The sequence below is a fragment of the Bicyclus anynana genome, chromosome 19 (assembly GCF_947172395.1).
Source record: "Bicyclus anynana chromosome 19, ilBicAnyn1.1, whole genome shotgun sequence".
Taxonomy (NCBI): Eukaryota; Metazoa; Arthropoda; class Insecta; order Lepidoptera; family Nymphalidae; genus Bicyclus; species Bicyclus anynana.
This window is the reverse complement of record NC_069101.1, coordinates 14,248,772-14,261,585: the sequence shown is the minus strand read 5'-3', so window position 1 is coordinate 14,261,585 and position 12,814 is coordinate 14,248,772. Positions and strand designations below refer to the sequence as shown.

The following is a 12,814-nucleotide window of genomic DNA, read 5'->3' as shown; positions in this document are numbered from 1 at the left end:
TACTCTATTCACTTTATTTACTAATCCAGATACCTACCTTTATTCTGGAGATAAAAGGAAATACCTTATCCATTAAAAAATACAAGATTATGTACCTACCTACTAATAAGTAAATTTATTTTAAAGTTAACCTTTCAGAGTTTCCAGGTAACTTAAAAAAAGTTATCTCTGGATGGGATAATTTTGAATTCATGCATCCAAAAACGGCACAGTATTTCCTACTGGTCATAATTAAAAAAATCTAATACTATTAATACACTTTACTCTGTTAATACACCGTGCGTTCGTTCGTCACCGCGGCACAGTCGCGACTGTCTTCACCCTACGATCACCCCATGTTCAAGGAGCGTAGGTATAGCTCGCGTTTCGACCTCTAGTATGAAGTCCAACTACTGGTTGTAATATCTTTTCTGTGTCTATAGGGTGTGCGTCGCAAAGTATCTCGTTGCGAGAGAGACATATTTACTCCTGCCCTCCTTTTATCCCTCTATCTCAAGTCTTACACAGTTTTAATTCAAAGTACCTACATGATATTGTACAAAGACATTCGACTGCTATAAGACTCAATATCACTTGAAGGAGTTCCGAACGACCTGAGTGAATAATTAATTTACGTGACGTCTAATTAATAAACTATATTGAATAATAGATTAACGATATATATAAATGGCGAAGGTTGTAAATTGCAAGGATTAAAAATTAACGTAACGCCCTGACAGAGCTTGCCTTAATTAAAGAAATCCACGTGTATTTGCAATATTACCCGACGTGTATCCCGACGTAAAGAAAGAGAGGTGTTTTAAGTTTGAGTCTGTGTATGCCTGTATGATGAATCGTAAATTAGATGTAATCTTCAAAAATACTTACATCCAGCAGCAATTCGAGTCCAATATCAGACCCGCTTCATGGTACTATATTGCATTTTCATTCATTATTTATTAATCTTAATTTGAATACGAATGAAAATGAAAAACAAATGATAATTTTAATTACTTTAATGCTGAATTCTAGATTTCAAAGTTGTGTATGCAGAATATGAAAATTTAAATATTATCATTAAGCAATTAAAATCCAAAGATGCAATTCCACCAGCCGATACCTTCAGCGTCTTTTGCGTCATCAACAACATCAAATAAATAGATCTTTGGTTATTAGCACTGAAGTTTTCCCATTGGCAACTGTACAATGCCTCTTCAAACGTATTGCAAGCGTCTATCAACTTTTGCCCAGACAGACAATCTATTAATATTAGAACAACACTGAATGATACTTGTAAATATGTGTGTTCTAATCCTCCCAGAAGTTCAGCCACTATAGCAACACACATTATACCATATTCAATAGCTACAGTGTTACAAAATTCGTTATTGATTTCTCGGAAAAGATTGATATTTGTAACGTGGTAATCAATGATTTTCCTCAGACGAATTCGTATATATTCATTTATGATTTCCTCTTTTGTATGTATTTCGTCTTGTTTATCATCTTTCATATAATTGTAGAAGTTTTGACTATCTTCCCAAAGGTTTGTTACTTCTGTACTTATGGTTAGTATTTGCACTTCAATATAACCAAAGATGACTATGAAACACGCCGCTCCATTTACCATTATGTATACACAGAATGCTATACTGATGCTTGTCAGGACTGTAGCTATTTCGAAATTGGGTGATTCGAACATAGGTTCCAAACCTGTTGAACAAAGTTATGTTTAAATAAAAAAATATATTTTATTTTAAAAGGAAAAACTGATTCTTCAACTTAATTTTATATCCTAAAATTAATAAATTAATTTATTTTGAGTAATATTTTTATATAATAAAGAAACATTTTTCTTGCTTAAAAAGTTCTTCATTGTAGAGCGGGAATAAAATATTTTATTTAGATCTAGGGTCAAAATAATTTATTTTAATTTTATCTATACCGCAACAGATTGCACGCTTCTGAAAACATGTCTCTTTTTTATTTTTTTCGTATTGATTTTTGATTATTAGGTATTATGTTGTAGTTATGTATTTAAGAAATTCTAAGTCTATTTCGTTATTACCTATAGGTTAGCAAAGCGTTTTCTATATTTTGTGATTTAGCTAAATGCAATCTCCTTTAAATGAAAAATGATTCTAGCAATTTTTAGGAACAAAGAAAATTTTTATATTTATTAGCACCGCCCTATTGGTCTGTAGAATGATGATCAAAAATGGGCCTAATAGGCAGATTTCTTACCATAGATGATGTATAAATCCACAGCAAAATGGCGTCCAGGTCTCAATAATGGAGTCGTGCCGAAAGCTATGCCGTCCATTACCAGAAACAGCCAGATGACAAGAGCTCGCTTTTTAACAGCTCGGAGATTTTTTCTTAGATTAATCCCAAATCTACTTTTAGGTGATATCGTTGCATCAAATGCCAACATTTTTGAAATTATTTCTTTTAAATCTTTCCTGTAATATTGATTTTTAAGTAATTTCAATTTACATTTGCAAATTAGTTAAAAATCATACAAAACTTCAAAACATTTTATATCTACTCTAATTATTTTACAACATAAAAAGTCAGTAACAAAGTATTTACAAGTGAACTTTACGTATTAAATAAAAAGCTCACGAGGGAAGCATAAAAGCGTTATTCATCATCTTTTCATTCATCTCACTTGCTCAAAAAGGTTTTTTTTAGTCCGAATTCAGACAACGCAATTTATGAACTAGCGCAGAAATTGAATTAAAATTTCCATCGTGACGAAACGACGTAGTAATAATATAGCATTTTTTTAAATTGCTGGATGTAACAAAGCTTAAAAACACTTCTCTGGAACACTATCATCATCTCCTTAATCTTATCCCACTTAGGCAAAGAGCCTTGATAGCCCAGTTGATATGACCTCAGTCTCCGATTACGGATCCGGTCCGGGGCATGCACCTCCAACACTTCAGTTGTGTGCATTTTTAGAAAATGCTGTAGGAAAACATCGTGAGGAAACCTGCATAACAGAGAATTGATTCTCTGCGTGTGTGAAGTCCGCCAATCCGCATTGGGCCAGCGTGGTGAACTATTTGCTAAGCCCCTCTCACTCTGAGAGAAGACTCGAGATCTGCAACGAGCCGAATATGGGTAGATACCGAACCGAACCGAACTTAGGGAAATGTTTTCAGCATTCCTTTTATATACTTAATTCGTCAACTCATCTTCCATTCGCTTCTATAATACTCGTAATTCGTCAACTTATCATCTAACCACTTTATCTCTTTTTTGACTTTCCTCGCTTCTTGTGTCCTTCCAAACAAGACCTATTTAATTTTGCTGTCTAACATTTAAGCATTGTCGCTCTATACTTACACATGTACCATCATAAAAAGATATTTTGTGACAGAATTGATACTGGCTGCTGTGAGCGATACAGCAATGGCCATCTCTATCAAGTCTTCAGCGATCGAGTACCGAAAGAACACGAGCCACACCATAGAGGTGATATAGGTGTGAAAGTAACAGGCACCAGCACCGAAGGTCAAGACATAGTAGTACCAGGGTATATCTGAAAAATTAATTAAAGAATTAACAACGTTCATCATGAATCATGATATTTTGAAAACCCAATACCAGGCCTTCCTTCTTATAGGAGAAGAGATATGTAGCTTAGACCCACCACGCTGTTCCAATGAGGTTCTAGTAACGGTTATCAAATTTTAGCGGTAATGAACGGGACCGATGGCTCAACGTGCTGTACGATGCGAGATCAGATTTCTACTTGAGAATTTCTTGGAAGAGCTCAATATTTTATAGGTCAGCCCAGGACTGGAACTAAGACTCGCAGTTAGCACTGGACCGACAAAGCAGTTCACAAAGTTGGTACAAGTAATCTTGGGCTGGCTGAATATACAACTTTTTATTTTTGGCAATAATAGTTTGATACACAGCCTGGGAATATGTAGGTATCTTTAAGTAAAGAGTGAGCAGGCACTAACCCTAATAAAAACCTAATCTAATATTAAGAAAATAAGTAAAGAAATTGTCAGTATACTTATGTCTTTTTTGTAGATATTTATGGTTATTGTTCTTAACAAGAAAGCGACATTTTGTATAATTATTGGGAAGCTGTCCTCATTCAAACCAAATGTTCGAAGAGTTGCCAACATATCACGTAGTTTCATGGCAAAGTCTCGTTTTCTGTAATAAAATAAGAATCTGTATAACAAGTTGTAATAGGTACTTTTGATTGGTCCATTAAAATATTACAACAAAAACACTACATGTTTGCTACAGTAATCTAAACTTTCTAATCGGGTCAGCATTCTTGACCATGCCTGGACACTGAAGTTACTTTTTTTTAAATAACTGTTTTCTTTAGGCCCTTGGTCATCAGATATCAAAACAATTTTTAATTTGATGTCTGATAAATTAATGCATTCGTCAGGTGACCCAAGAGCTGGCGCTTATTAGGCTTAAAGCTAAGTCTTGCCATCCAGAGGAGTATCAGCGCCAGCGTATTGTGTTCCTTGCCTTTGGGTGATCAATGTACAAACAAAATTATGTATGTAACAATAAGATGGTGTTTTTTTAATAAAAATAATTGTTAGTCTTAATTTAATCTAAGTTACATTATTGTGTTGATCATATTAAAATTTAGATTTTATTATTCTTTTAATTCATCATCTTAATAAAATTTAAGTTTCTTTTTTTTAATAATTAAGTTAAATTATGTTGATCATATTACAGTTCGTTTCATGTAGGATGGCGCGTGTGACAGTTCGTTTCACTCTTGAAAGTTTGCCGTAATTCACGAAAGTACGTATTTTGACAACACGACTGTCACCCATGCAATCTGAAAAACACTTTAGGAAATACTAATGTTACTTGTTTAGTTCTGATAATTAGGTACTTACTTTATACTTTATTGTTGCCTCAGCACCTTCACAGGGTTATAGTAATGATGGGGTTAAATAGTCGCATAATATAATACTGCAGTGACTTCGAATCCACCATGTCGATGACTGAAATAAATGACTGATACTCGTAGCTTCAAGTAACGTGTATTGTGTAAATCAAAAGCGGCTCACGGCTTATGGGTAATAAAATATGTTATACATTAATTCTATTTTTAGATTAATAATTATAATATAAACGGATTGTCTTTCATTTTGCAAGCCTTTATTTATTCTGTTATGATGACGTGTAGGTATTAGAACATTCCTGAAGTTCGATTGGACCCTGGTATATATTATTTGTGCGTGCGTATTTTTGGTAGTGATTGTGAATAGGCATCATTTCGACAAACTTTTTTCTCATAAAATTAATCAGATGATGAATCACACATTTTACTAAGATTTATGCTGTTTATTCTTATGGTAGCCTTCCGTTCTTGGCGACCAAGACGCGCGACTGCGACCGCGACCAGCGACCGCGCGACCTACTGCTTTGTATGAATTTATATGGAGCACTAAACAAAGCCCGAGATCGCGTTGCGCGACCATATTTGTTTAGTGCTCCATATAAATTCATACTAAGTAGTATGCTGGGCGACCCTATCGCGGTCGCTGGTCGCACGTCGCGGTCGCCAAGATCGGAATGCTACCTCTAATACGTTTTTCCTTTGATATTTCTATAAGATTGCGTTCGATTATAACCTAGAAGTCATTGAGAGACATCACAGAATAATGTTATATTACTAAACTGTGATGTGATTAGATACCATATAATCACATCATACTATATGTATATTATAGTATAATATAAATTTGTAGGAATAGAAACACAGAAAATAAATTCAAATATTTTAATGCTGAAGTCTAGATTTCAAAGCCGTGTATACTGAATACGACGATTTAAATATCATCATTAAACATTCAAAATTCAAATTTGCCATACCGCCAGCTGACAACAAGAGTGTCTTTTGTGAAATTAAAAGCATCAACAGAATGGTTCTCTGGTTGGATGCGTTGAAACTTTCCCATTTGCAACCGTACAGCGCTTCTTCAAATCCACGGCAAGCGTCAATCAATCTCTGCCCTGACAGGCAGTCCATGTACAGCTGAACAACCGTGTAAGGTATTTGAAGATACGTAATTTCTAATCCTCCGAGCAATTCAGCTATTATCGCCATAGCCATTATGACGTATTCAATAGCCAAAGTATCACTAAATTCATGGTTCAACTCATGGAAAAAATGAATATTTGTAACATGATAATTGATTATATCTTTTAAACGTATTCGTATATACTCATTGACAATTATTTCCTTTATATATATTGAGTATTTTTTATCTTTTATTTTATGCTTGAGACTGTTGTAGAAGTTCTGACTGTCTCCCCAAAGATTGTTTACCTCTTCGCTTAAAGTATTTATTTGAGCTTCATTGTACCCAATCATTACTATCACATATACAGCTACATTCACCATTAGGTATACACAGAACACTACAGCTATGGTAGTAACAACATGAGCTATTTCATAATGAGGCGTTTCCAGCATTGGTTCTAAACCTGTTTCAAAGAAATGTGCAGTCTTAAAAACATGAAAAAAAAATTTCTCCTAAATCTGATTTTGAACTAACATTTGTTCTTAAATGTTAGTTCAAAATCAGATTTAGGAGAAATTGAAATATCTAAGCAATCTCCATTTAAAATCGAAATTCTGCTTTCATAAATTTTAAAAAGAAACAACCAAAAAGTTAATATTTTGAATATATTTGGATAACGTATCGTTTTCCCACTCTTTTTTTTAAAATTAAATTAGCAAGACTGATAACTTGTAAATAAAAAAAAACATGTTCTTACCGTAAAGGATATATAAATTGACTGTTAGATTTCTTCCAGGCTTTAAAAAAGGGATTATGATGTACACTATACCATTTGTTACTAAAAATAACCAAATAGAAAGAGCTCTTTTCTTGACCACTCGTAGAAATTTACTTAAATTTTTTGAAAATCTCGTTCCTGGTACAATTTTTGCATCATAATTTAGAAATTTTTCAACGGTGATCCTTATACGTTTTCTGCAAGTAAATTTATAAAATTAATATTTTGTTTTGACTGCAAAAATAATTGATTTATATTAATTAATCTATTTTTACAGTCAAAGTTTGTACGCTTAGATCTTTTAAACTAGGCAACGGGTTTTAATGTCGTTTAAAATAGTTGCAGTGATTCAAAAAGAAGGTTTCTTTTTACGCTGTCTAAGATGCAAATTGAAAATTAAAATTAATTGATGCTAAGTAATTGTGAAACGGAATTTTATTATGTTGTTGACTATATTGAATGTATTTTGATCGTTATTAAATATATATTAATGAATTCGAAGATAGGACGATGGTTTGACACAATAAAATGAAATTCAAGGATGGAGATGGTCACGATCCCCATATGTGAGGAATACGACTGAAGGAGAAGATATTACTACTAAGTAATATGACGTGGAAGCTGTTCTGTCTGGAAGCTATATGTTTCCACTGTATGTGTGAGTACTTTAAAGATTTTTTTAGGTGGATGGTGGTTTCAAAACGTGTTATTGTTTATACGTATGAACAATGAGAAACTCAATGTTATATTTATTTATTGCTTTACTTACATATGCACAAGCATGAAGAGAAATTTCGTAATGCAAGTAATGTTGCAAAAGGTGAGTGACATGGCAGCCGCCATTGCCGTGTAGTTTTTGGTTGAGCGATAGCGGACGATCAGCATCCACAACATGGAGAAGACATAAACGTAAATGTAACATATACCGGTGACGAATATTATAACGTAGTAGAACCAGGATACACCTTTGAATATAAGAAAAAGAAATCATAATTTTATCAAGAGACTAACTAATTTATTTATACTCTTTATATGCAAACCACAAAAAGAAAAAAAAAACATAGAACAGACAAAAAAGAGAAGTATAATACAAAAAGGCGACCATATCACGTCGTAGTGATCTCTACCAGGCAACCATAAGCTTAAAAAATATGTGAACTTATACCACGATACTGTGGTGTATAAAAATAAAAATAAAAATACATATACTAACTAATAAGTAACATAACTACTGACTACAAACAAACAAACAAGAAAATAATCTTTCCTCTGTGTAACATTATTGTTAGACTGAAAAAAGTATAGTTGCCGTTCATTTCAGTTCATTTACATGCATTTACAGCTTTATTTCATGATCCTATTGAAAGTGTTTTAGATTGATTTTTCTAATAAGATCACTTTAAAGTTCTATAGATATCTATAGTAACTAGTACTATTTAAATACCTAAATATTAGAGATAACTTAATAATAATTCTTAACTTACGTTTAACATTATTATCTTTGTAGATATTTACTGTCATCGTTCTCAATAACAAGGCGACGTTTTCTACCATTGTTGGAAACCTGTGATCTTCCAACCTATATGATTGAAGGGTTGTCCACATATTTTGAAGCTTCATGTTCAAATATTATTCTGCAAGAAATACAATGACAAAAATATAAATACAATATTCCTTATAATTATTTTATTTATTATAAATTTAAATTACTGTTGATTATTAGTTTTCATTTTATTATTTTCGTCTTATAAAAATGCATTTCTAAATTGTGATCATTAATCCATTTAATTATGTCATTTAATAGATTAAGTATTTTGTCTTAAGTTATTGTCATTTGGAAAAGATATAATTAAATGTAATCAGTAAAAATGACAAAGATTAATAAATATATATATTTGGAACTTACAGTACCTTAACACTGTTAATATACTTAGTAAAAACAAAATTTTAATTTTTCTGTAACAATATTCTAGATATTATATACGGCTTCTAACGTGAATGTCCTGATAAGGTCTGCTTAGTATATTGTTACAGAAGGTGGGAGAAGTAAAATAATATTTTCACTGTACACAAATTTATTCGATAACAATTTCAGCATAGCTTCCGCTATAATGTTAATATTACACGCTGATGGTAGTATATCAATGAATCTGCTAAACAACCCTCTATTTTATAATATTTGCAAAGTTAGTGTCTACTGTTGGTAGCACGAATATGTTAACAATACAAGTACGTTTTAATAATAGTTCCGGAGTATTATTATACAAACCAAACGTTATAATTCTATCTAAAACACATTAATAATTAAAAGATATTTATAACGATCGTAAAATAATATTAAAATATCGAAACACAAAGTTGAGAAATTAAATACAAACTAAATCATAACGTGACGTCATAGTTGTCAAGAGTAAAATAACCAATGATGAATTTATATCATGTAAAATAAATAATTATATTTATATCAATAATTAATAATAACCTCTCCACTGTTCGGATTGATAATCATTGTTACTTAATTAAATTTAACTATAAAAACCGGAAGTCATAAAAGTATGAAATGAAATGACGCTACTATACGCTAGGCGGCGACACTTATCTATACGAAATAGGCGGGAAGCAGGTACTATTTGTAACAATATATTTCTTATGACCATTAATTACACTTACCTTCGTATGTACACCCGTGGACGGTAAAATTTGTTCCGACGAACACATTTGTTTACTTTATCGATTTTCCATTGACCCTCTTATCTGTTAATGTTTGCTGGATCAAATATTTTTCTTTTGTCATTATTTTGTCAATATGAGTTATAATATTATGTGTGTAGTTTTATAAAGTCATGGCGTGAGCTTTTTAATAATTTTCTAATGAGCTTTTTAATAATTTCTTAACAATGGCTTCAAAAATTCAGACACTATTTTGTAACATGGTGAGTGATTAATACATTTCCAAAGATTCTCAAACATGATCTTGTCTCTAGTAAGTAGATGACTTGCTCAGTACTACAAGCTTTACAATAATTACACGCTTTAAAAAAATGTAATTGTACTTAGCTTTGTTATTAGCTGCAAAATAAATACACATAATTTATAGATATGAAAAAATCAAAATAATTGATCATACAAATAACAGTTACTAACTCCCTGGAACTCTTGCATACAATTGACTGCTGCTAGTTCAGTGCCGTCGATGTTTGTAGACATTGTTGATTCTTCGAACCTTTATTGACGTCATCGATTTTTTATAGCCATAAAACTACTATGTGACTTAAACATTATGTGTCTCACTTAAATAACTATATGTTCAACTACAATACAGTGTTTATAAAAGGTTTAAATAGAGTCAAATTGTGCAAACTATAAAAAAAATCTTGTGAATGTAAACTGAAGAATAAACTAAACTACTTAGTTATTATTCACAATTTAAATGACATTATTTATATATTTTTATGTTTTATTAACAGTGGATTGAAGAGTAGTATAAAAAGAGTATGTGGATTTCATCGCAGACATGAGACAAACAAAATCAAGTTTTACTAATCCTCCTGCAGTCAGCGAAAGTGATTTTTGTGCACACTGCAGCATAATACAAACAGTCTTCATGTTTGCTTTGTCGAAATTTTCCCATTTACAATTGTATACCGCATTTTCAAAAATATTACACGCATCAATTAATTTCTGCCCTATATAACAGTCCATAAATATTTGGAGAAAAGTGTACGGCAATTCCAAATAAGTATTTTCTATACGCCCAAGGAGTTCTAGTACGATGCCAACAGTTATCAGAAAAAAGTCAACTGCCATCGTTATTCTGAAGACTTCTTCGAAATCGTTTAAAAGATTAATATCCAAAATCTGAAAAGTTATTATTTCTTTAAGTCGGTTTTTAATATAGTTATTCAAAAAAAGCTTTTTAATCTCATCGCTTGTTCCTGTAGTTTCAATATCTTCATAATGGCTTTCAGCATCTTCCCAAATAGCAAGCATTTCATCACTTAATGTTAATATGTGAGCCTCAATGTAACCGATGATTACTAATATAAATGCAGTAACTCCTGCTACTACATAAACTCCAGTCAAAATTGTTATCGTCATAAATGTTGTAGCAATTTCATAATTCGGAGATTCGATCATTGGTTCCAAGCCTGAAACCAATTGTTTTACGTTTTATTTCACCTAAGTTAAGAAATTAATATTGAATTGTCTTAAAACACTCGAAAATGTATTACCGTATATTACATAATAGTCTTCTGTAAAGTGTCGTCCAGGCATAAGTAATGGAAGTAAAACGTAAGCCAAAGACATTACATTTATCGCTAACCATACAAAACTGGCTCTCTTTTTTATTACATATAATTTCTTTGTCAAATTTCGTGCAAATCGTGATTCAGGTACTACTTTAGAATCACTTTCTAAATATCTTTGTAACATTCCATGTAACTTATCTCTATAAAAAAAAATATTTAGTAAATAAGAAAGAAGTAAAAACTAATTATCTACAGCCTTTTATAGCTCTATTTGAAAAATAAATTAACCTTAAAAATACATTACTTTACGTTCCAAACCTTTACTAAATCTTTATAAAAGTCGCAGTAACACTTATAATAACTACTAACAATGGCAGACGCCGCAGGGACTACCTTTTTCAAATTCTGTTTTATTAAAAAAATGCAAAATTTGCATAAACACTATCATTTTATTGCCTTATATTTTTTTCTCCTATATTCTTACTGTTTAAGGTGCTGAATTCTTTCAAAAACTCTTTTACACGTTCGATCTGTATGTTCATAAATAGTTATGTGAGTAAGTCAGGTATTATTTTACAGATACATCTATATAAACACATACTTATAAATAACCATAAACAGGAATTTTGTGGCACTGGTCTCGCTGTTTACACCAAGAGAAAATACGACGGCAGCCGCGGTAAAGTCTCCGGTCTCTCTGCAACGTACGAATACAAACCAGAACATTGAGAATACATAAATATAGATATATCCAGCAGCTGCGACAAAAACTGTAAGGTGAAAGACCAAGGGGATGCCTGGAACAAGAAATATAAACATTCTTGAGATAATTCCAAAAAGGGTTCATAGTAATTTGTTACTACAAGCATCTAAAATCAAGAATTGATTATAGGCTTGGGAATCAATACCGAAGCGAAAAAAAGTAAAACGTTATTTGGAATATAAATAAATGTGAATAGTTTAATTGTTAGCACAACACAGAATATTTATAAGTAATAGGTACAATTCATTCTAAAAACTATAAAGCTTTATGTTGTGCTGTCCAATCCATTAGGAATCCAGTAAGATGGATTTTACCCAGCTAACAAAGATAAAGTATCCACAACGCTGGTACTCTGTCTTCATCTTTTTCTGTTGATGGAAGATTTACTTACGTTTATTATTATTTTTATCAATATTAATAGTGACCAAGCGAAGTATTTTCGCCACATTATCCAACATGGTACGAAGGTCGCATCGATCCGGAGCAAATTCACCTAGCGATAGCTTCATATTTCGTTTACGCCAGATGGATCTACAAATCCATCCAGTTGTCTTTTATCGAAGTGCAGCTAGTACTAACCTAAGTAAGTATTATGGACATGATTAATTTGAGTCTTTATGATGGGGCAATGTGGTTGAATCATACATAAATTAGTTAAATACTTGCCTTATTAACTTTAGCTGTGTCTTTATTGTTACCTTAATTGTTTAGCAATTTATCACTTACTTACACTTAGTAATTCCTATTTAATATTTATGAATAGGAAAATTATTTTGCTGGTCGGTTTCTCTTTGTTCATCACTCTTCTTTACAATTTTCTCACGCATATCATAACTTTTTAGCACATTTTCTTTCATTTTTTTCATTTTCATTTTCTTTTTTTAGCACATTTTCGTCAGCAGGTATTCGTCTAAAATAATACCTACACCTTTCGTATGATTACCTGCTTGTCTTATAAAATTCGTAAATAGTAGTAAAACAAAAAATAACTTCTAATTAAAATCTTATTGGT

General features: G+C 31.7%; 3 protein-coding genes across 3 annotated transcripts; all 3 read right to left on the bottom strand.

Annotated features, from left to right (window-relative positions):
- Window positions 1-850: 850 nt before the first annotated feature.
- On the bottom strand, window positions 851-2,521 carry LOC112051849 (uncharacterized). The gene is made up of 2 exons (XM_052887609.1): window positions 2,206-2,521; window positions 851-1,692 (listed from the first exon to the last, which is right to left on the bottom strand). The coding sequence occupies exons 1-2, from the start codon at window positions 2,411-2,413 to the stop codon at window positions 995-997; spliced, it is 906 nt and encodes a 301-aa protein (XP_052743569.1). The 5' UTR covers window positions 2,414-2,521; the 3' UTR covers window positions 851-994.
- Window positions 2,522-5,767: 3,246 nt separating this feature from the next.
- On the bottom strand, window positions 5,768-7,632 carry LOC112051848 (uncharacterized). The gene is made up of 3 exons (XM_024090662.2): window positions 7,559-7,632; window positions 6,769-6,986; window positions 5,768-6,474 (listed from the first exon to the last, which is right to left on the bottom strand). The coding sequence occupies exons 1-3, from the start codon at window positions 7,630-7,632 to the stop codon at window positions 5,768-5,770; spliced, it is 999 nt and encodes a 332-aa protein (XP_023946430.2).
- Window positions 7,633-10,239: 2,607 nt separating this feature from the next.
- Window positions 10,240-12,359, bottom strand: LOC112051847 (odorant receptor 59a-like). The gene is made up of 4 exons (XM_024090660.2): window positions 12,194-12,359; window positions 11,641-11,836; window positions 11,022-11,239; window positions 10,240-10,937 (listed from the first exon to the last, which is right to left on the bottom strand). Exons 1-4 carry the CDS (start codon window positions 12,309-12,311, stop codon window positions 10,240-10,242), a joined length of 1,230 nt encoding a protein of 409 aa, XP_023946428.2. The 5' UTR covers window positions 12,312-12,359.
- Between the last annotated feature and the right edge of the window lie 455 nt (window positions 12,360-12,814).